A 21,592-nucleotide genomic window follows, 5' to 3' on the forward strand; every position below is an offset into this window, starting at 1 on the left:
CCAACATGTCAACCAATGCTGACAGCACAGTCAGTGCTCTGCGTCTGGCACCCCATCTCTTCCAAAAGAGGAGGGACGTGCACTTTCTCAGCTCCTTCTCAGGTCCATTAAAATTACATAGTATTCATTTTAATTTTTTGTTCTTTGCATTGCCGTAGCTATTAAAAATATTTTCTTCTTGGTTCTATGTACTTCCCTCTGTATCAATGTAAACATCTTTCCATACTTTTCTGAATTGTTCCTGTTCCTCATTGTTACATAGCACAGTAACATTCCATCACATTCTTGTGAGGCACTATGGCATAGAGTAGAGTCAGAGGACCTGGGTTCAAATCCAGCCTATGGTGTTTACTCCCTATGTGATCTTGGATAAGTCATTTGACTTTCCTGGGCCTCAGTTTCCTCAGGTATAAAATGAAGTTGAACTAGATTGCCTCTGAAGTCCCTTCTAGTTTTAGATGTATAACTCTACTTCACCTGTGATTTCATTGATAGGAAACTTCTAGGGGAGAAAACTCCTTAGCACCTTTCCTGTGACTTATACTCTTAGATAGGTGCTTAGAAGATATTGAGTGGTTAAATGACTTGCCCAGGGTCTTACAGTCAGCATATATCAGAGCTGTAACTTGAGCCCAGGGCTTCCTGGTTTTGAAACCAGCTCTCTATTTACAACACTACACCTTTGTTGTTGTTGTTCAGTTGTTTCAGTCATGTTGGAATCATTGTGACCCCATTTTTGAGGGGTTTTTTTTGACAAAGATGCTAGAGTGATTTGCCATTTCCTTCTCCAACTCATTTTTCAGATTAGGAAACTGAGGCAGATAGGGTGAAGTGACTTGCCCAGGGTCCCTCAGCTAGTAAGTATCTGAGACCAGATTTGAACTCAGGAAGATGAGTCTTCTTGATTTCAAGGCCAGTGCTCTATCTACTGCCCCACCCAGCTGCCTTACCACAATACGCTATCATAATCCTATGTTCCATGATTTATTGAGCCATTCCTCAACTGATAAACATCAGTTTGTTTCCAAATATTTGCAATCACAAAAATATCTCATATGAATATTTTGTTGTATATAGAACCTTTGTCTTTGACCTCTTTAGTTTAGTCTCCATAGATGTGGGATATCTGGATACTCTATTCACTTTCTGGGCATAATTCCAATTTGCTTTCCAGAATGATTGAATACATTCGCAGGTTCATTAACAGTGTATTATTATTAGTGTGTCTTTCCCCAATCCCTACCACACATACCTAGGGGGAAATCCTTAAAACATATTTTTCACCTGCTTTGTTATTTCCTCTATAGCTAAAGATAGAAATGGTAGCAACCAATTATATCCAAGAATGGAGTTGGCTCTAATGAGGAGACTCATTGATAGCTTCCTGTCATCCCTAGGCTATATGAGATGTACTCCCTGAGATCCTGGAAGATAATTGCTTTAAAGATCCAAGTTAGATTAAATTGATTTGTAGGATATTCTAAAATACTGGTAATTCTCCCAGGGGTGATCTCAGACCATATTCCCTTGAAGTTTTCTTTTAAATCTCTTCTCAAAAGATCTGATTCTCTCTCTGCCTCTCTCCCCTTGACTCAGGCCCATGATTGAACTTTGTATTCCATCATCACTGGACCCCACCCTGGCTCCACCTGGCTGCCATGTTATCTCACTCTTCACTCAGTACACTCCCTACACCATGACAGGCGGAAAGGTCTGGGATGAGCAAGAGAAGAATGCTTATGCTGACAGAGGTAAAGCAAAAGAGACACTCAGTCATTGTCTCCAGAATGATGCCTACAGAGTAAAAACCTTGTCTCATTCTTCCCTACTCCAAACCCCACTCTTCTCTTACTGGCTTCCCATTCACCCTATTTTTCCACTTTCCTCAGGCTTTTCCTTTTCTACCTAAAGGGATAATCAAGATCTTTGAGAACCTTCTGCTTACCTGTCTCTCCTTCCTCTCCTTCTTGGCACTTTGGTTCCCCCTGAAAGTATCTCCATGGGCAGGAATCATTCCTTATCAGCCTCTCGAAGTAGGTCAGTAGGGAAATATGGCAAACAAAAAGATCATCTCAATCTTAGGCTTCAAAGAGATTCTTTTTAAAATTAATTAATTAATTTTTAGTTTTCAACATTCACTTCTACAAGATTTTGAGTTCTACATTTTCTCCCCCATCTCGTCCCTCCCCACTCAAAGAGATTCTTAACCTTTATTGTGTCATGGACCCCTTTGGCAGGCTGGTGAAGCCCACAGACCCCTTCTGGGAATAATGTTTTTGAATACACAAAATAAAATACATAGGATTACAAAGGAAACCAAATATATCGAAATATAGTTATCAATTTTTTAAACCCCAGTTCATATACAGCAGGTTGAGAACCTTTGGTCCAGAATAAAGTAGGTGATGATAATCTCTCTGTACTATGCCATGATTAGATCACGTCTGGAGCATTCTGTTCTGTTCTGGACCCCACATTTTCCCAAGAATAAGCAGATAGTGTGGATAAGCAGAAGTGTATTCAAAGAGGGTAAGCCAGGATTGTGAGAGGATTGGAAATCACATGAACATGGAAAAGAGAAGACTGGGAAGTGGGGCGTGATATGACATTTGTTATTAAGAATTTGAAGGGCTGTCATATGGAAGAAAGATTGGACTTGTTCTACTTGGCACCAGAGGACAGAATACAGAGCAATGGTTAGAAATCAGAGTGGATGTAAGGAAAAGCTTCCTCATGGACAACCAGAAAGTCCAAAAGTAGCATGGGCTGTCTCACAAGGTGATGAGTTCCCTGCCATTAGAGGTCTTCCGATGGAGACTGGCTGATTATTTCTCATTTAGTTGGAAAGGAAATTCCTGCTCACCTACAGGTGGAAATAGCTGACCTCTAAAGTCTTTTCCAACTCAGAGATTCTGGGTGTACGCACAAGGTTCTCCACAGTGCAGAGTGGAGAATCTTATGAGGGTCAAATCCTTATATGGCACTAGCTCTCATCATCAGATTCTGATTCTATTTTGGAACAAGGCATAAACTTTAAAGGAGAAAATAAGCCTAGTGGTATTGGCCTTGTGTCACACAGGGATAAGCTTGTCCCAGAATGCTCCTCTTGTGTTTCCTGGCAAGCTTTTATATGACACAGGATAAATGTGAACCTGAAGGAAATTACTTACGGTGACACAAAGCCCAAGAACATTTTCACAGCAAATGCAAAGCATATGGTTCTCAACAGAGGTGATGCCTCACTTTGCCCCAAATGGCCCCAGTCTTACCTTGATTAATTTCTTTAAAAAAAAGTTTTATTGATGCCTTCTGTTTTTCCATCACTATTATTTCCAAATATACCTCCACCCCATTGAACTCTTCACTAAAAAAACATGCAACAGAACAATCTCTAGCAACATATATAACATTCCATATCTGTAGTTCCCTATTTCTGTAATAAAAGGGGGGAAATGTGTTTTATCAATCCTGATTTATTTTAGAAGACATTCCAAAAAACCAAATCAGCTTGGACTGCCTAGTTTTTTTTTTTAAAGTATCTTATTTGGTTTTTAATTCATTCTGTAATAGTCCCAAGAGCTTTGCCACTATACCTGAAAGTCCATGTGATCTTATGTACATACATACATACACATCATTTGTGTTTCATATTATATATAATTGTGTATTCTATCATATAATATATAATTATTATGCATAATTACATATCATTGATTAATAGTTATATTAATTTGATTATTAATAGTATATATCATTATATAACTGTGTGCTCTATTATATGTTAATATATTAACATTATAATATATATGCTATGTATATATTGTGTGATATGGCATGTATTATATGCCCTGTGTGCATATATACATATATGTTTCTACATGCATGTAGGTATACACATGTGCATGTGTGCATGACTTCTGTATATGTGCATATGTGTAGCAATGCAGGTGTGTATACATATATATATGCATGTGTATATAGGCACATATACACATGTATATGCATATACACACTTAATGCATATGTATATTATACAAATACACATGTATATAGATATAGACCTAGATCTCCTTCCGTATTATGGAGCTGTATCTGCTTTTTACTGTATCACTAGTCCTTAGTATAACCAATACTGTATCACTACTATTGCTTTGCATATAGTAAGCATTTAATAAATGCTTTTTTATTTGTTCAAGGGCTTTAGTTACGTAATAGACTTAGCCCCTGTAGAATTCTTTGCCTAAGGCCAAGAGGCTCCCATGGCCATTTATTTGTGGACCTTTACAATGCTCTCCCTTCCTGCTAATACATCCTTGTTTCCCTACTATTTGGAATTCCTAGTGTTTGACTGCATTGAGGCCTATGCCCCAGGCTTCAAGAAATCAGTGATCGGCAGAGACATCCTGACACCACCTGATCTTGAGAGGGTCTTTGGACTTCCTGGGGGGGTGAGTATTCTGCTAAAATCTTTCCTCATCCCTTTTTCCCTTCAACTTGTCCTAAAGAGGCCAGGCCAGCCCTGGAGCTTTCTTCTTTATTTTTTGTCCTTTTAAGCTTAGCTTGACACCTAAACTTTTCTTGAAGTCTAGGGACTTTAGAAACATTAAGTGAGACCCAGAAGTGGCACGGCCCTGACTGGAAGGGCACCAGAAAGGTGGGTGGGCAGGCCCAGCTGTGGGTACCTAGGATGCTGAGAGGAGGCAGGACTAAAAGTCAGCTGCTGAGAGCAATAAGTGTGCTTTGTTCTCCCTGCCAAACAGCTGTATCCACCTCCTTGGTCTCACACTGTCTAAGGGAGGGCCCTTGGATTCCATGTCACCTCTGGGTTTCTGTCCCTGCAGATCTAGATTTAATCTCCTTTTTTCCTACAAAGTCGCTCTCCTCATTCATAAGATAGCTCCCTTTTTGGCCTGGTGTTGATCCAATAATAGTGATAGCTAACATGCCTATAGCACTTTAAGGTTTGCAAAGGGCAAAATTTGCGAACCTTAAAGCTTAGCACAGTGCACACAGTAAGCACTTCAAAAATGCTTGTTGATTGATCGATGTTATCTCATTTTTATCCTCACAGCAACCCTAGAGGTAGGTTCTGCTATTACTATCCCCATTATATGGATGGGGAAAGCAAGGCAGACGGAGGTCAACTGACTCACCCATTTATATAGCTAGTAAGTGGATAAGGCTGGATTCCAATTCAGGACTAATCCTGAATCCAAGTCCAGCCCACTCTCCACTGTGCCACCTAACAGAATTCGAGACAGGGCGATTAAAACAGAGGTCAGGGGCAGCTAGGTGGCGCAGTGGATAGAGCACCAGCCCTGGATTCGGGAGGACCTGGGTTCAAATCCAGCCTCAGACATATAACATTTACTAGCTGTGTAACCCTGGGCAAGTCACTTAACCCCATTGCCTAACCAAAAAGCAAAAACAAACAAACAAGCAAAACAAAACCAGAGGTCAGTCTAATTCTCTGGTTACTCAGTAGCTCCCTTGTCTGTCACTTATAGAATATATTCCATGGAGCCATGTCCCTGGATCAGCTCTACTTTGCCCGACCGCTGCCACCACACTCCAACTACCGCTCCCCAATCCAGGGTCTGTACCTCTGTGGCAGTGGTGCCCATCCTGGTACGTGACCAGCGCTCTCCACGCACTCCATGGGTATGGGTATTATGGGTGATCAATGGTTGCGGGGGTTTCAGAAGTAGAAAGGAGAATGGACCAATGTGTGAGAAGCTTCGAGTTTTGAATTTTTTTTACTGCTCTCCAAGTTCAAATGAACTTTTTGGCATTGGAATTCCATCTTGAAATTTTTGCTGAGGTATCTGGATCACTAGTTCTTAATGTTTTTGTGTTGTAATAGACTCCTTTGGCAGCCTAGTGAAGCCTAGTGATCCATTACCGTAATAATGTTTTTAAAGGCACAAAATAAAATACATAGGACTACAAAAGGAAGCCAATTACACTGAAGTAGGTATCAAAATATTTTTTAGAAAACAAGTTCAGAGACTCCAACTTAAGCATCCCTGACCTAGATGATGCACTTCTAGAAACACAGAAATCTACTTTCCAATTGCTAAACTAAGCTCCCCGCCATCTTTTTCCATGGACCACCACCACCACGCCTCAGACAAGCATGAGGCCAAAAGATTTCCTAAGAAGAGATCTTTAGGTTTTAGCCTGACCTCTTCATTTTAGAGAAGAGGAAGTGAAGGTCTAGAGAGGTGTGACGTGTCATGGTCAAGGCTGCGCAGCTGGCTAGTGGCAGAGCTGGGACACAGACCTGCAAGTTGCCTGATTCCCATGCCCAGGATGATTTCCACCACTCCCTTGCTGCCTCCCTCAGCATCTCATGATACACAAGTGCCAATGAGGATCCAGGACCTCTGTCACCAAATCTCATCTCCGGTCATTTCTCTTCTCTTGGTATTTTCTAGTTTGATATAATGGAAGTTTTATAATATACCAGGACAGTCTGGGGTCTCTGAATGCTTATTGTCTGCTCCTTTCCCCAAGCAGTTTGAGAAATGGGGACTTAATTTCCTTTTCTAGGAGGAGGAGTCATGGGAGCAGCTGGACGCAATGCAGCCCTAGTGGCCTTTGAAGATTTCAAGAGCATGTGAGCCACAGACCTATCTTAAGAAAGGGTTACTGTGAAGGCCCATAAGCCCCAGTCTACCCATAAGCTCAACTTTACAAGACTTTCTCCTCTAAACCAATATACGTCTGGGTACTCAAGACCTAATAGCAAAAGAAACCTAGGTTAGAATCCCATGTATTAGATTTACTTGCCTTTTGACCATGAGCAAGAATTACAACCTTTCTGAGCCTTAATCTTCTCATCTGATGATAATAATTCTTGTAGCACCTACCTCACAAGATTGTTGACGGGATTAAATGCAGTTATATATGTAAAAGTACTACGTAAATGTCATCTATTATAAGGGTTACTGGAATCCTAATGGGATAAGGACAGCATATAGGAATTTTATAACAGTGGGACCCCAAATATAGTCATAGGTACAGCAATCATATGTCCCAGATATCTTGGGAGAGACCCAATATTTCAAATGTTGAATAATCCTTGCATTCTTATTATGAACACAAGGTCATAGTGATTTATTTTCTGGAAGAATCTATAATCTGGTTGAAAAGTTTTTTATTTAAAAATTTTACATCAATATTCATTAGTGAAATTGGTCTATAATTCTCTTTCTCTGCTTTGTCTCTCTCTGGTTTGGTGTCAGGACCATATTTGCCTCATAAAAGGAATTTATTTTCTGTTTATTTTTTTTTAACAAATAATATTTGTATCATAGGAATTAATTGCTCTTTAAATGATTGATAGAATTCACTGGTAAATCCACCTGGATTAGGGACACCCCTACTTTCGACAATTCATTTATGGCTTGCTTAATTTTTTTTCCTAAGATTGAGCTATTTAAGATTTCTACATCTTGTTTCTGGGTATTTTTATAGGTACTTTTTTCCTTTGAATTCTCAGTTTTATTGGGTTTATTGGCATAATAGTTTTTGATAATTCTCTTTCCTCTCTGTTGTGAATTTACTTCATTCATTTTAAGTTTAATTTCCTTTCTCTCCTCTCTCTCTCTCTCTCTCTCTCTCTCTCTCTCTCTCTCTCTCTCTCTTTCTCTCTCTCTCTTTAAGCAGGTTAGGCAATGGTTTACTGATTCTTTCAGTTGACAAAAAAGCAAAACAAAACATCTCCTAGTTTTGTTTATCAGCTCTATAATTTCAGTCGCAGTTTTCAGAAAACAAAGTACACTTAACACAAAGCTATGCCAAAGGAATATCTTTAATTAGAACACTTGTCCTAATTTTTGGTCGAGAAAATATGATTACTGTAGTCATCAGATATATAAAAATGGGAACACCAGAAACAAACAAACAAATAAGTAAAACGTGAGTACCTGGGGAAAGGGAAGAACTTTCTAGGAGGTACTGGGCTCCCCACATTGGGCCAGGCACCCAATACATCTTGCAGAGGATGGCAACATGTTCTGACTCTCGTAATGGGATACATAGGCAGAACTGCTCCTTTCTGATAGAAATTTGTTAGAAAGATTATTTTGGTATCATCTGTTACCTTTTCTCTTTGTATCAGTGTGATAGAGCACCAAAATTCTCATACAAACATGGAAATGACCACCAGACTAGCAGATCTTTCCAAGACATACAACAGCAAGGTCAGGTTTGAACACCATCATGAAGTCAGTTGTTCAGATTTTATCTTAGGGACAGATCCTCTTATTTCCACTTTCACAATCTTTCTTCCATTTTCAGTCTCCCCTGTACCTATCCCCTTCCCATTGCTGAAACGCCTAGATTCTAGCTAATGTGGCAGATGATAAACATTGGTATCTTTGAGCTGGAATGGAATTCAGAAGGCATTTAGCCCAGTCTCCTCATTTTTGTAGCTGAGGAAACTGAATCTTAGACAGTTTAAGTGACTTGCCTAAGGTCACACAGGAAGTAAGTGACAGGGCTAGGATTTTAAAACATGTCCTTCAGAACCTGAGTTATTTCCATGATGCCACACTGACTCTTAGGATTTTAGCCCTCCTGAGGATATTCATAGCTTTTCAGGGGCCTCTTGATGCCTGGAAAGCCTTTAACACCCAAGGGACTACATGTCTAGTGGATGAACTTCAGGCACCATGAACAATGGCAGTGGAACTATTTTTGGAATATTAACAATAATTATAATAATTCACATCTCTAAAATAGTGCTTTAAGGTTTACAGAGTGCTCTCCTTACAGCAGCCCTGTGAACTAGGTGGTACAGGGCCTCTTACTTCTGAGGGCAGCCTCTCGCATAGGCAGACATGGACAAACCTCCAAAGAGCCTCTCTTGAAAGACTTGTCTGTCTCCATAGCAACCCTTCTCTGATCAGAAAGCACCCTGGTCATTGCAGCTGGCCTGCTTTTTAATAGATTAGGAAGAAATACTGAATCATCGGGGATGCGAGAGATGAGGAGAGTGCCTCAAACACATTAATCCTGTATCGTTTGTTATATTTCAGACTATTCGCTTTTTCAATATATTGGACCCAGAGAGCCCAGACCTGAGTTTAGTAACTCTTCTGGCTGATGGCTAGGCATCGTGGCTTAAATTGAAAGTCTGGGCCCTGAGAGAAGCATTCAGGATGATTTCTTTGGCCAGGTCTAGCCTGAGCTTTGCCCCTAACTTGCTCGTATAACCTTGGGCCAAGTCCTTTTGCATTTCTCTCCCTCATTTCCCTCATCTGTAAAAGTGGGGACTTATGTGAGATGATTTAACCCCAGATCTAATTTTTACAACTGGATGAAGTTATGACTCCCTGCTAGCAGAAAAATAGATCTCCATCAGGAAAAAAAAAAGACTCAACCAGCTGGGATTACACAGGACTGAAAGGTGGGTACTTCCTCTTCTTCTCCCCATCCTTAGAGAACAGGGATATTCTAGCCCTTTCATACTATTTCTTTGCCCTTTCGTCTGTCTTTGCACAGGCAACAGCATGGATTGTAGCAGTGTTATTTTTGCTTCAAAAATGGAAATGAAAATGTCATATGAGTAATTTTTCTCCCTCTTGGAAAATTCCTAGTTATCACTATGTTCTACTATAAATGTTCCTTATGCGGTGAGAGGAAATTTTTATTTTGTGCTTTAAAAAAAAAGAATGAAGATATTTTATAGACTTATAGAGGTCTGCCAACCCAAACAATGGTGCATTACAAAAATCCCCTCTACAGCATCTCCAAAAGACACTTACCCGGACCCTGATTCTATTCTTGCGGTGACAGGGAACTCATTCTTGGACAGCTCTGATGGTTAGAAAGTTCTTTCTTATACTGAGCCAAAATTTGCCTCCTTTTGATTTCTATTCATTGGTCCTAATTTTTTCCCCTGGAGAACCCTGAGTAAATATCACTAGTTCCTTTTATCATTACTCCACACAATCCTTTCCTAGACTAATCACCATGTCGGCCCTCCTCTTTCGCTATAAGTCTCTTAGTTTTTCTGAGAATTCAAGACCTATATTTGAATGCCACATACCAGATGTGGCCTGACAAGTGCAGAGTATAATAGGACTATTGTTTCTCATGATCTGGACACTGTACTTCTGAGTATTATTCTGAGGATCTTGGAGTGAACCAAAATCACTGTCTTTCTCTCATAAACTTTCACCAAACCAAGTCTTCTCAGTTCTGTACTGTTGCAACTGATTCTTTTGATCCTAGGGCAGAATTTTACATTGGTTTCTGGTAAATCTTTTCTTATTGGAATATTTCTATCTGTGGATTTGCTTATCCCAAAAAGCATGAGTGTTTAAAAGAGAAGAGTGGGCAGGCAATGATTTCTTCAGAATGATACAATTGGCTATAGTAGATGGTCTTTCTGTGATAGTGATACCTTTCAGAACTCTTCCTCAAGATACCATGCTTACTGACATTTAGTACCCTGATGTCCATATGAAAGAATGCTGGTAACAAGGACCATAAGGTGAAATACCCAGGCAATGGAGCATATGTAGTGCCTCAGTCTCCATCTTGATTCCTAATCAGCACTGGTCCACAGGTTTTTACCCAATTCTCTCTTATTCCCCTTTACTCTTAACCCAGTGACCTTACAAATATGTTCCATTGGTGACAAGAGTTCTACAATGTAAGGAGAGCACTGTCCTGTTAGGGAATAGGAGTCTCAACTCTGTTCATGAGCATCTATGTGATTTGAAGAAAGTGTCTAGTTCTAAAGGCAACTCATGGTTTTCTTTTTTGTAACGTGAAAGGATTAGGCCATAGGATATCCAAAATCTCCTCTCCCTCTAACATTTTACAACTATCAGCACTCCCAGGATAAATCCCAAGGAAAAGGCAGGCCATGAAGCAGAGTGGGAAAGAGGGCACAGGTTATCTTCTGAGGAAGTGACTGACTACTTTGGGGAAGTATCTGATCCGAAGTTAGTTGACCACTGACCAGCTGTTAAGTTTTGTGTAACTCCTCTTGTCTATTGGAAAGATTTCTATGGAAGGGCCATTGGAATGGATGGAGTACATTCTCTGTCTTTCCAGAATTAGCCAGGGCCTTCATTTGGTACTATACATACCAATATATGGAAACTTTCTGTAGAAAGAGGCACCTGACTTTCTGTAAAGCAATTATTTTGGCAATGAAAGAAATAGCTGCAAATGTGTCCTGTGCTACCTCTGGCATGTAAAACTCTTACAAGTATAAACAAGTCAGAGCCATCTTTTTGCCTGAAATGTGAAGAATTGGAAGCAGATTTATAGTTCCTCTTTTTCCCCAAAGCAGCAGGAAAGCTTCCCCCTCAAGCACAAACCACCTATCTCCTGAAATGGAAGCTAATCCAGTCTGGTAATGTATTCATGTGAAGCTGCCAGGTCTCTGTGTGAGGTAATGGCTCCTAAGTGATATTGGCCAGAGTCTGGGAGAGAGGGGAGAGAGGTTTATCGCTTTGGAAGGAATTCAGTAACCTTCTGGATGAAGGAATGACAGATGTTGCTGACAGAACCACTTACAAGCTTTGTTAACTGAACTATATCATATTTGCACTGGGTACCTGTTAGCTTTTCCTTGGAATGTCAATGTTATTCGATTTTCTAAATTGTCACCAACTAGCTGTTTGGCCATAAGAAAGCAACCTCACCCCTCTAGGCCTCAGGTCTTCTCCCTAGAAAATGAGAGCATTAGATTATATCAGTGGTTCTCAAATGTTTTGGGTCTCAGGACCCCTTTATTTGCATTTTTAAAACTTAAGAACCCCAAAGAGCTTTTGTTGACATGGGTTGATATTTACCATATTAGAAATTAAAATGTCTTAGTATTATTATGAAAATAGACCTCATGGATCTTCTGAAAGTCTCTCAGAGACCTCCGGGGTCCCCAGATCACATTTGGAATACTACTGAATTAGATGATCCCTAAGGTCCTTCTCAGTCCTAAATTCTATGATCTTATGGGAAACACTGAGGTGCTCAAAGGAAACAGATTTGACAAGTGGTAAGCAACAATATAGTCCAGAGTCTGAAACAGAGTTCCTAGATCATAGAATGTTGGAGCTACAAGGAACCGAAGCAATCATTTAGTAAGACCTTGTCCTCCTATTTTACTGACAAAGAAGCTCAGGATCAGGAAGAGTGACTTCCACAAGGTCATATAGTTATTAAGTGGCAGAGTTATGACCAGTGTTCAGGTCTCCTGACTTGTGGTGGTCCAAAGTTCTTTAAAAAATAAAGAAACAGAGGCAGCTGGGTGGCGCAGTGGGTAGAGCACCAGCCCTGGAGTCAGGAGGACCTGAGTTCAAATCTGGTCTCAGACCAGACACCTGACACTTACTGGCTGTGTGACCCTGGGCAAGTCACTTAACCCCAATTGCCTAGCCAAAAATAAAAAAAATAATAATAATAATAATAATAATTTAAAAATGAAGAAACAGCAAAGAACCCTTAAATCCTTTTGTTCATGGATCTATGTCCATGGATCTAAAATTCCTGTCAGTGAGAGCCCTTACACTAATTTGTGAAGGGCCGAATTTTAAGAATGAGACCTATTATATAATTGAAATATTGAGAGGGGATTTTCTTGCAAGAGGTGTTCTTGCTCTCAGGGGCCCAAACATGTGATTCTCAGTATGGAAAAGTAACTTTAAGTTGGGTCTCTACGGTTCTTTATTTTTCTCCTAGCCTTCCTTCCTTCTCTGCCCCCTCAGTTTTGTTACTGCTTCTGTGGCTAGTGCCTTGAATGACCTTCTCTGACCTAGTTCCTACTTCAGACTAATTGCCTTCCCCAGGGAAACAAGTTGTCCCTGTGAGGAAGAGGTCCAAAAAGTCTTTCAAGCCTTTAGGGTATAGTTCAATCAATTTATTTTGGAGCGCCTATGAAATGAGGTTTAAGTTCACTAACATGCCTAAAATTATCGAGGCAAAAACTATCAGCCTAAGATCCATCATCTCTAGGGTTTTGAAATTTCATTCAAAGCCTCAACCAACCAAGAAGGAAGGAAGGCAAAAAAGTATGTTGGAGAAGGGGTTATGTGGCCCGAAAGTGGACACCACCAGGAGAAGTATTGCAGACACCCCACCCTTATTATTCCTCTGTTCTAAGGCATTATCCGTAGACATCTCTGAAACAAACATGGAACCTTAAGAACTTACACTGACCAATACTTCAGGGGATAGTCAGAGACTATCTCACACATCTTGAGTCCTGCTGAGTATCTACTGGACCTTATACATTACATTGGTATGGTAGGTGCTTAATATAGTGAATTAATCAATTTCATTCAATAAATTTGTATTAAGTGCCAGAAAAATAAAAAATCTGTCCCCTCAAGGTGTTTAAGTTGGGGGTGGGGAGGGTGGGGTTGATACTAAAGAATAATAAAAAGTACTGGGTCGGGGCGGAGTGTCAAAGGAGAAATCAGACAAAGAGGCCTAGGAATTTTAAGGGCTGGGGTGGGGTGGGCAAACAAGAACAACTGAATGAATAGTGAATTGTGGAGAGCATTGGATGTTGCCAGTGGTGGAAGTCTTCAGGTGGCTTGTTGAGATATTTGGGGTTCTCTGGTAATCTAATACACCTTGAAAGGTCTCTCTACAAGCCCTTTGACAATATAATACAAGAGGCCTTTTTCAGAAAGGGCTGTGAGTTGTGATACAGGTTTTCAGTGTCAAGCACAAGTTTCAGGTGTTGTGTGTGGTCACTTTTCATCCTGCCTCTGGGAAAAGGTTTGGATGTCTGAGGCACCATGCTCTGGGAATTCCATGAACCATACAGAACCAGGCTCAATCAGCTGGCTAACTCATCAGATTCAATGAAATTCAGGAGGATTAACATACAACTTTATTTTTTAAATTGTCAAACAATAGACTCCTTTACAAAAAAAACTATTCTCTTAAAAAATGTAGTGATACTTTCTGGGATTTTTCAAATGTCACCATCAATTCCCCCTGATATAGACCTCTCCCTTATAACAAAGAAGCAAAAAAGACCACCAGGTTGACCACAGTTAACATCAGGTGACTCAGTATCTGTAGTCCACGACCCTCCCTAGTGAGGGATGAGGCATATTTCATCCTCATAGGAGCATAGATGTAGACCCTGAAGAGACTTTGGAGGCCCTATAATCCATCTCCTTCATTTTGCAAGAACAAAGACCTAGAAAATGTGACTGGCCTTAATGTCACACAGGTGGTAAGTGACAGAGCCAGGATATGTACCCAGGTTCTCCAACTTCCAATCTGATATTCTTTCCCCGGTACCACTCCGGTTCCCTACTCATGTCAAGATTTGACACCCCTACATCTTGTATTCTTTCATCTAAAAGATGAAAGCACAGTGTTTAGTACATAGTAAGCATTTAATAAAAGCTTGTTAACTTGGCTAAAATCAATATCTTCATTAATATTATTTTTGCTACATTTTTGGAGCCCTACAAATAACACAGGCACAGACAGAAGTGGTATCAGCTGACCTGGGTTTTCATCATGGCTCAGTCACTAACCAGCATGGTTACAGAAGTCTCTGCATCGTTCTAGTTTTCAGTTCCATCATCTGTAAAAGGTGGTCTTTAAATTCCCTTCCATGTCTATCATTCTAGGATGGGAAGCTGGTCTAAATCTAGAAGTCGGCTGACCACACTAGCATCCTCAAGGAGAAACTTGCCAGATATCTACTATGTATGCAAAAATGTATAGGATGAGTCAAAGCTGACCTTCAGGAAGCTCAGATGATGGCAGATGGTTTATGCACATTAAAGATGGGTGTCAATGCAAGGGCACAGTAAGAATTGCCTGATAATAAATCTTGCATGTACATGAAGGTTAAGATTATAAAACCCTTTCATATACATTATCTTACTGGATCAGTCAAATATAATAATAGCTAATATTTATATAATGCTTTAGGGTTTGCAAAGAGCTTTACAAATATCTTATTTGATCCTTACAACAATCCTGGGAGGTAGATGTTATTATTATCCTCATTTCACAATTGAGACTATTCAGTTACATACATCAGTTGATTCAATTGAGGCAGACAGAAATGAAATGACATGTCCAGGGAGGCACAGCTAGCAGGTGTCTCAGGATCTTCCTGACTCCAGCCAGACCCGTCATGCTCTCCATTGGACTACCTAGCTACTTCACTGACAGCAAGGGACCATTTCCTTTTTATCTTTACACTCCCAGGGCCTAGCAAGGAGCATTTTATATGTGTTTGTTGGGTTGGCTGGAATTTTTACACCAACCCTCTCAGATAGGTAATACAAGTATATATTATCCCTGTTTTACAGGTGAGTATATCAAATACAATACATTGTGTTCTAAGAGTTCCCTCCGAAAAATCACAGTGAAAAGATGTAAGGGTCTGGGGCAGAGCTGACTTCTCCCACTTTTCTTCTTTGCAAAGTGAGGGTCCCTTCCAGCTGAAAATCTTCCATCCTCATTTTACAGATGAGGAAACTGAGGTAAGTAGGGAAGACAAGCCGCTTACTGGGAGCTTTTGGATTCCAAACCCCTCCCCCATCTTGACTCTCTTCTTTTAGTAACCTATGTGCAACAAGAGAAGGCAGCTTGGCCTAAAGCGTGGGACTGATGATGCAGCAAACCCAGCTTGTATTTCCCATGAACTCAGCGTCTACACCTGCAGCCAATTGCATTTAAATCGCATTGCAAACCTTAAAGTGCTATGTAAATACTAGCAATGGTCACTACTGTTATTTTCTGCAAAATGGGGATAATAACCTTCAATTTATTTCGTTTGCACATAATTGTTTGCATGTTGCCTCTCCCATTAGATCATGAGCTTGTTGAGGGCAGGGACTGTATCCCTAGTGCTTCGTGCCAAGCTTGGCACATAGCGGGCACTTCTACTATGCTAGTTGATTGCATATTGTTTTATAGACTTAGAAACCACCTGTGTGATCTTGGGTGAGTGACTGACTATAATCGACTCAAGTGAGATAATATAGGTAAAGAACTTTGCTATTTTCTAGGCCCCAATCCCACCTCAAAAAGATTGGGGAAAAAAGTGGAGCCCCGCCCCGTGACGTCACCCCGCCCTTGCCCCGCCCCTGCTGCCTCCCCCAAGCCTGGTTGGTCCGGCGCCAGAAGCTCGCGGCCGGCATCAGAACACGCGCGCGCGCTCCCCCGCGAGGCGCGGGTCTGGCTTGGGTGGTGACGGCTCGGGCTTGGACGCTGAGGGAGCTGGTCTGGTAGGCCGCAGCCGCCCCAGACTCTCTGGGAACGTCCACCGCCACCTGCCGGTGAGAGCGAGAGAGCCCCGGGCCGGCAGGGGCTGCCTCGCCCTCTCTTCTGGCCGGGCTGTGGACCCGTTGACTAGTGGGCAGGAAGCCCCGGGACAGGCCGGGCCTGAGGGCGGCGGGGAGGGGCGAAGGCGGGAGGGGGGTGTCGGGGAGAGTCTGGTAGAGGGGGAGGTGCGCGTGCGCGCTCTGGACCGGGCCGGGCGGGGCGGGGCGGGGGAGAGGGGAAGGAAAGGGAGAGAGGGGTGTGGGCCGCAGGGCCATTGCAAGGAGGCCGCCCCCTGGCGGAGCCGCCCGCCGGGGCCTTTGGCTCCGTAGCCAAATATAGGGTGGATTGGAGAGTGTGGAGCCTGCGGACACCGGCCCCGCGAGGAATAAATGTGATGCAGTCTGGGCCCCAAATTGTGAGCTCTCTGAGGGCAGGGCTGGCCCTTCCACTGTGTGTGCATCGTTCACAAACTCATTTATTCATCCATCCGCCCACCCATCCATCCGTTCATTCATTCATTTCATTGCAGAGCATTGTAGGGCCAAGCGCTCAATAATTGAATTGATTCTTAGGTAGAAGAGTCTTGGGTGCTTCCAGGGCCCAAGATACATGGATAGAATCAGTGGAGTTGGTTCGGAAAGAGACCTTATGCCAAGGGTTAAAAGGCCAACTTTTTTGTGTGTCCCGGACCCCTTGGCTGAAGCCTTTGGACCGCTTCTCCAAACGGTTTTAAATGCACGAAATACAATGTATTGAAATACAGTTTATGAAAATAATTCAAAAATACAGGTTCTTGGATCCCACGTTAAGAACCTCTCTCTTCCGTAGAGGCATCTATTCCAACGCCTTCATTTTACAAATGAGTATCTAGATCTGGAGAAGCTTAATAAATGACCTCACCGAGTAGTAATACAGCATTAGAAATCATCCTTCTGATTCCAGATCCACTAATCTTAACATTACATCAGGGATCCTGCCTCTACAAAAGGTTTCTTGCTTACTCACAAAAAAGCCTTAGGATGCATAGACGTAAATAACCTTCCACGTTGAGAGTCATGTGCATGAGCATACAAAATGGCTCATTACTCAATGAGAAAGAGTGATTCAACTTGTTTGAGTTGAGAGGAAAGAGATAGAAGCAATGGATAAAAGTTAAAGGCAAGTTTCTTTCGAATATAAAGAAACACTTGGGGAGGTTTTCAAGTGTAGGCTAGATAATCATTTGGCAGGAATAAAAAAATAGGTGGATAGATAGATATCACTTTAAAGTTTGCAAGAACCTAGTGAAGTATTTCCTTGAACCTCAATTTTCTTATCTGTAAAATAGAAATTATAATACAGTTCTTAGCTCATTGGATTGTTGTAGAGATCAGTTTATTATGCAGAGAACTTTGCAAAAGTGTTATATGACAGTCATTATAAATACAGAATGTAAATACTACTGTCCTCATTTTAAAGGTGAGGTATTTGGCGCTCATGGTCACACTATTGGAGCCAGAATTTGAAACTACCTCTTCTGATGCCAAATCCAGCACTTGTTCCATTATATTGGAGGATGTCCTCTTGGGAATTCTTGCTCAGGGATGGATTTGACTAGTGTGGTACAGTAGAAAGAGGACCTGGATTTAAAGTCCACCTCTGAACTTAACTGTGTGACCTTTAGCGAATTGTTTAATCTCCCAGGGCCCCAGTTTCCTCATCTGTAAAATGAAGGGGTTGGATTAGATGAACTTTAAGGTCCCTTCTAATGCCTCAGCTACGATTTTATGGCTTGCTGACCTCTGAGATCTCTTCCACTTGAAATTGATTCCTCATCTATAAACTGTGTTTGAATTAGATGACCTCTGTAGTTACTTCCAACTTAAAAACACCTCAGAGCCTGTGGAGGTTCCTAATTATTTGGAAATTTGAGCCAGAATTATTTTATGAAATAAACAAGTGAAAGATCAGAACTCTTAAACAGTATTTCAGAAACATGTTATAAAAAGGGATAAAGACATTTACAGGATAAGAGAGGACAATTAAATAAATGATTCTTCTACCTTGAGAGAAAAAACCCCAGCCTGTTGTAACCTAATTCAGTACAATATATAGTAGCTTTTATTTGAATTGAGATTATACAGTTCCATAGCTGTTTAATAATAGTATATAAACTTCCTGGAATATTCTTGGTGTGAGGGAATTGGTTTGTGTGAGAAAATATGCTAGTTTTAAAAATAACTACACTCTGTTTATAATGAGAAAACCTCTTTTATGTACAGGTCAGCCTCCAGATTTTGCCTGCTTCATGATAGTTTCCAGCCTTTCAGGAGCTAAATGCAAAATGTTGTAAATTACAAGAATGAATTGAAGAAAAACAAGGTTAATTTTATTAGGATAAATTAAGCTCATGTAGGTAGAATTTGCATTTAAATAGGCATATTTAAGCAATAATCCATGGTGTGCATATATATATATATATGTATATATATATATATATATGTATATATCTCAGTACAGTCTAACTGTGAATGAAAAGTTAGATGGCTATTGTCAGTTGTAAAAAAAAATAAAACAACATTAGTTGGCATTAGAATTATGTCAGAACTTCAGCCACATACCAGTTATCATAGAGAATGCTCTGGAAATGTATGGAAGCAAAATTCTGTTTAAAAATATTCTTTAAAGGCAGCTAGGTGGTGCAGTGGATAGAACACTGGCCCTGAAGTCAGGAGGACCTGAGTTCAAATCCGACCTCAGACCCAACACTTGACACATACTAGCTGTGTGACCTTGGGCAAGTCACTTAACCCTGATTTCTCCATAACCAAAAAAAAAAAATTTTTTTTCTTTTTTGAGATGAAATGTTGATGAGGGAAAAAATTTGCCTATAACTGATATCTTGAAAATCATCATCTACTTGAGTTAAGTCAACAAGCATTTATTAAGTGCTTACTATATGTGCTTAATAAAATATTTGTATTCCTATGCCAAGCCTGCTGAGAATACAAATAGAAGCAAAAGAAAGACAGATAGTGCTTGCCCTCAAGGAGCTTATATTTTATTGGGGGGGGAAGACAACACCTAAAAAGAAGCTGAGGTGGGGCAAGGGTAAACCAGGTAGGGCCATGGTAGGCAAAGGGTGGAGAGTCAGCAGTGGAATCTGGAGATGAGTGAAGACGCGACTGGCCTGGGCACTGTCCTTTAAATGGAGGCTCCAGGAGGGGCGATAGGGCCAGAGTATACCTCTGGTGTGAGAAGGAGGCATAGCATGGTGAGAAAGTCAGGGATGGAGCTGGAGAGGAGTGAAGACATCATTCTTTAGGATCAGGTAGTGTAGATGGCCCATTGCAGTTTGTAGAGGAACAAAGTCAGTGTCTGTCAGGAGTTTTTAGTACATGCTGAGCAAATGTTTTATTTTTCTATCCCCAGTACCTATTTACATTAGTGTTTAACTATGCGTTGTTATGTTTTTGTTAATTAGTTAAGGAGAAAGCTGGGTTATTTGGAATCTTACTCTGAAGCTGTGAAATAGAATAAAATGATTGATCTTGGAACCCATCCGAAGGGGTTCAGAAGTTATTAAAATACACCAAAATTACATTATAAGGTAGTTCCATCCATAAAGATGGTCCACAGAATGGATCCTGCAACCAGGAAGTGAAGTTTGAGTGCATTTATTACTCTGAATTAACTTAGTCACCACATTGTGACCCTAGACAAATGACTTTGCCTCTGTTTCTTTCCTCCAACTCCTTAGGATTTACCCACTAAATACAGACTAATTGTAATCTGCTTCAGTTGAGGGAAGGACCAGCCTGGGAGTTCCCTATATTTATGAAATTAGAGATTATAGAATTATATCTGGAAAGAACCTTAGAGGTTATCAAGTCCAATTCACTTATTTTCCAGATAAGGAATTTGCCCAAAGTTGTACAGATAATAAGCAGATGGAAAACACAGTGTTGGACTCTAGGAATGCCACACTTTGCCCACTATACTTCACTGGCTCATCTTTGGATATTGTCTTATGTTAAGTCAAGGGGAAAAACTAAAGAAATTTTCTGAGGATTTAGAGCACCGAAGGATTATTTGTAGAATTGTAAAGATATTTGTCTATATGTAGTTAACACATATAGAGAGTGTGATGACCACTTGCAACAAAAAAACTAGCTACTTAGGAGCCAAAGGGTTAATCTGACAAGCCTGCTTTAACTTCTGCCTGCTGAGGGCTAAAGACTGATTTGTTATCATGAACTCTGACACTATGTCGAAAAGGAAGGGATTTTAAGAAGAACTTGCTAGTTGAGAGAGCATGTCTTCTTTGTTTTGCTACCTACTATTTTTTTTTCTTTAGCAGCCTTCAGAATTAATGGAAGGACCTTGAAGTGCTCGTGAGTTTGGTATTTATTTCTCTCACCTGTCTTTCCTTACTTGGGGAGGGTGCTTAGAAAAGAATATGGTGGAATGAGTCTCTGATTTCCTCTGTATGTTGTCTAGGAATGAGCAACTTCTGTTCTCATCTCTGCTCTTCTGCATTGGGGCAGCGTGAAGACTACTGCTAATTCCTTCATAGATCTGCTTTGAAGATGTAAAAATCTAAAGGATGTTAGCCTTTCTTATCCATTGACCATTCTTCAGGCCTGAAGACCCCTTGGGCCATGCCGCTCATACCCTTATATTTGGATACTAAGATGGATCTGTGATCTCATGGATGTCTAGTTACTGGTGTAGAGCACAACCTCCACATAGCTTCTTTGTCATTCTTGTCCTTCGTTATTTGTTGTTGTTCATTTGTTCAATGGAATGAATCTGACACTGCTTCCATTTCTTCTCCCTCTGTTTGCTAGGAAGTAATGGGACCAGTTGCCAGGATATTAGCTTTTTTAATGTTAAGCCTCGAGCCAGCTTTTATACTTTTTTTCTCCCACTCATCAAGAGGCTTCTTAATTACTCTTCATTTTCTGCCATCAGAGTAATATCATCCGCATATATGAAATTGTTGATATTTTTCTTGGCAACCTTCTTTCTGGCTTTTGATTCATCCAGCCTGGCATTTCACATAATGTACTCTGCATATAAGTTAAATAAATGAGGTAACAATATACAGTCTTGTTGTACTCCTTTTCCAATCTTAAACCAATCAGTTGTTCCATGTTCAGTTCTAACTGTTGCTTCTTGGCCTGCATACAGGTTCCTCAGGAGACAGGTAAGACGATCTGGTACTCCGATCTCTTTGAGGACTTGCCACATTTTGTTGCAATCCACACATTCAAAAGCTTTAGTGTAGTCAATGCAGTAGGAATAGATGTTTTTCTGGAACTCCCTTGCTTTCTCCATA

At 40.7% G+C, this 21,592-nt stretch overlaps 1 protein-coding gene and 1 long non-coding RNA gene across 3 annotated transcripts in view; both read left to right on the forward strand.

The window, feature by feature from the left end:
* Window positions 1-6,920, forward strand: part of PYROXD2 (pyridine nucleotide-disulphide oxidoreductase domain 2) — a 38,643-nt gene extending 31,723 nt beyond the window's left edge. Inside the window, exons 13-16 of the mRNA XM_020996753.1 lie at window positions 1,597-1,751; window positions 4,342-4,448; window positions 5,508-5,628; window positions 6,553-6,920. Coding sequence (XP_020852412.1) covers window positions 1,597-1,751; window positions 4,342-4,448; window positions 5,508-5,628; window positions 6,553-6,623 — 454 coding nt within the window. The 3' untranslated portion in view covers window positions 6,624-6,920. The remainder of the gene's footprint in view (window positions 1-1,596; window positions 1,752-4,341; window positions 4,449-5,507; window positions 5,629-6,552) is intronic.
* A 9,145-nt stretch (window positions 6,921-16,065) lies between these two features.
* LOC110215501 (uncharacterized) lies at window positions 16,066-21,356 on the forward strand. 2 transcript variants are annotated; one of them, XR_002326535.2, is made up of 3 exons: window positions 16,066-16,286; window positions 20,609-20,654; window positions 20,752-21,356. It is a non-coding gene; the product is annotated as an uncharacterized LOC110215501 (long non-coding RNA). The 2 variants fall into 2 exon arrangements; XR_002326536.2 differs by having other exon boundaries at window positions 20,612-20,654.
* Window positions 21,357-21,592: the final 236 nt, after the last annotated feature.

This window comes from Phascolarctos cinereus, unplaced genomic scaffold (genome assembly GCF_003287225.1).
Source record: "Phascolarctos cinereus isolate Bilbo 61053 unplaced genomic scaffold, phaCin_HiC Scaffold_3;HRSCAF=262, whole genome shotgun sequence".
Classification (NCBI taxonomy): Eukaryota; Metazoa; Chordata; class Mammalia; order Diprotodontia; family Phascolarctidae; genus Phascolarctos; species Phascolarctos cinereus.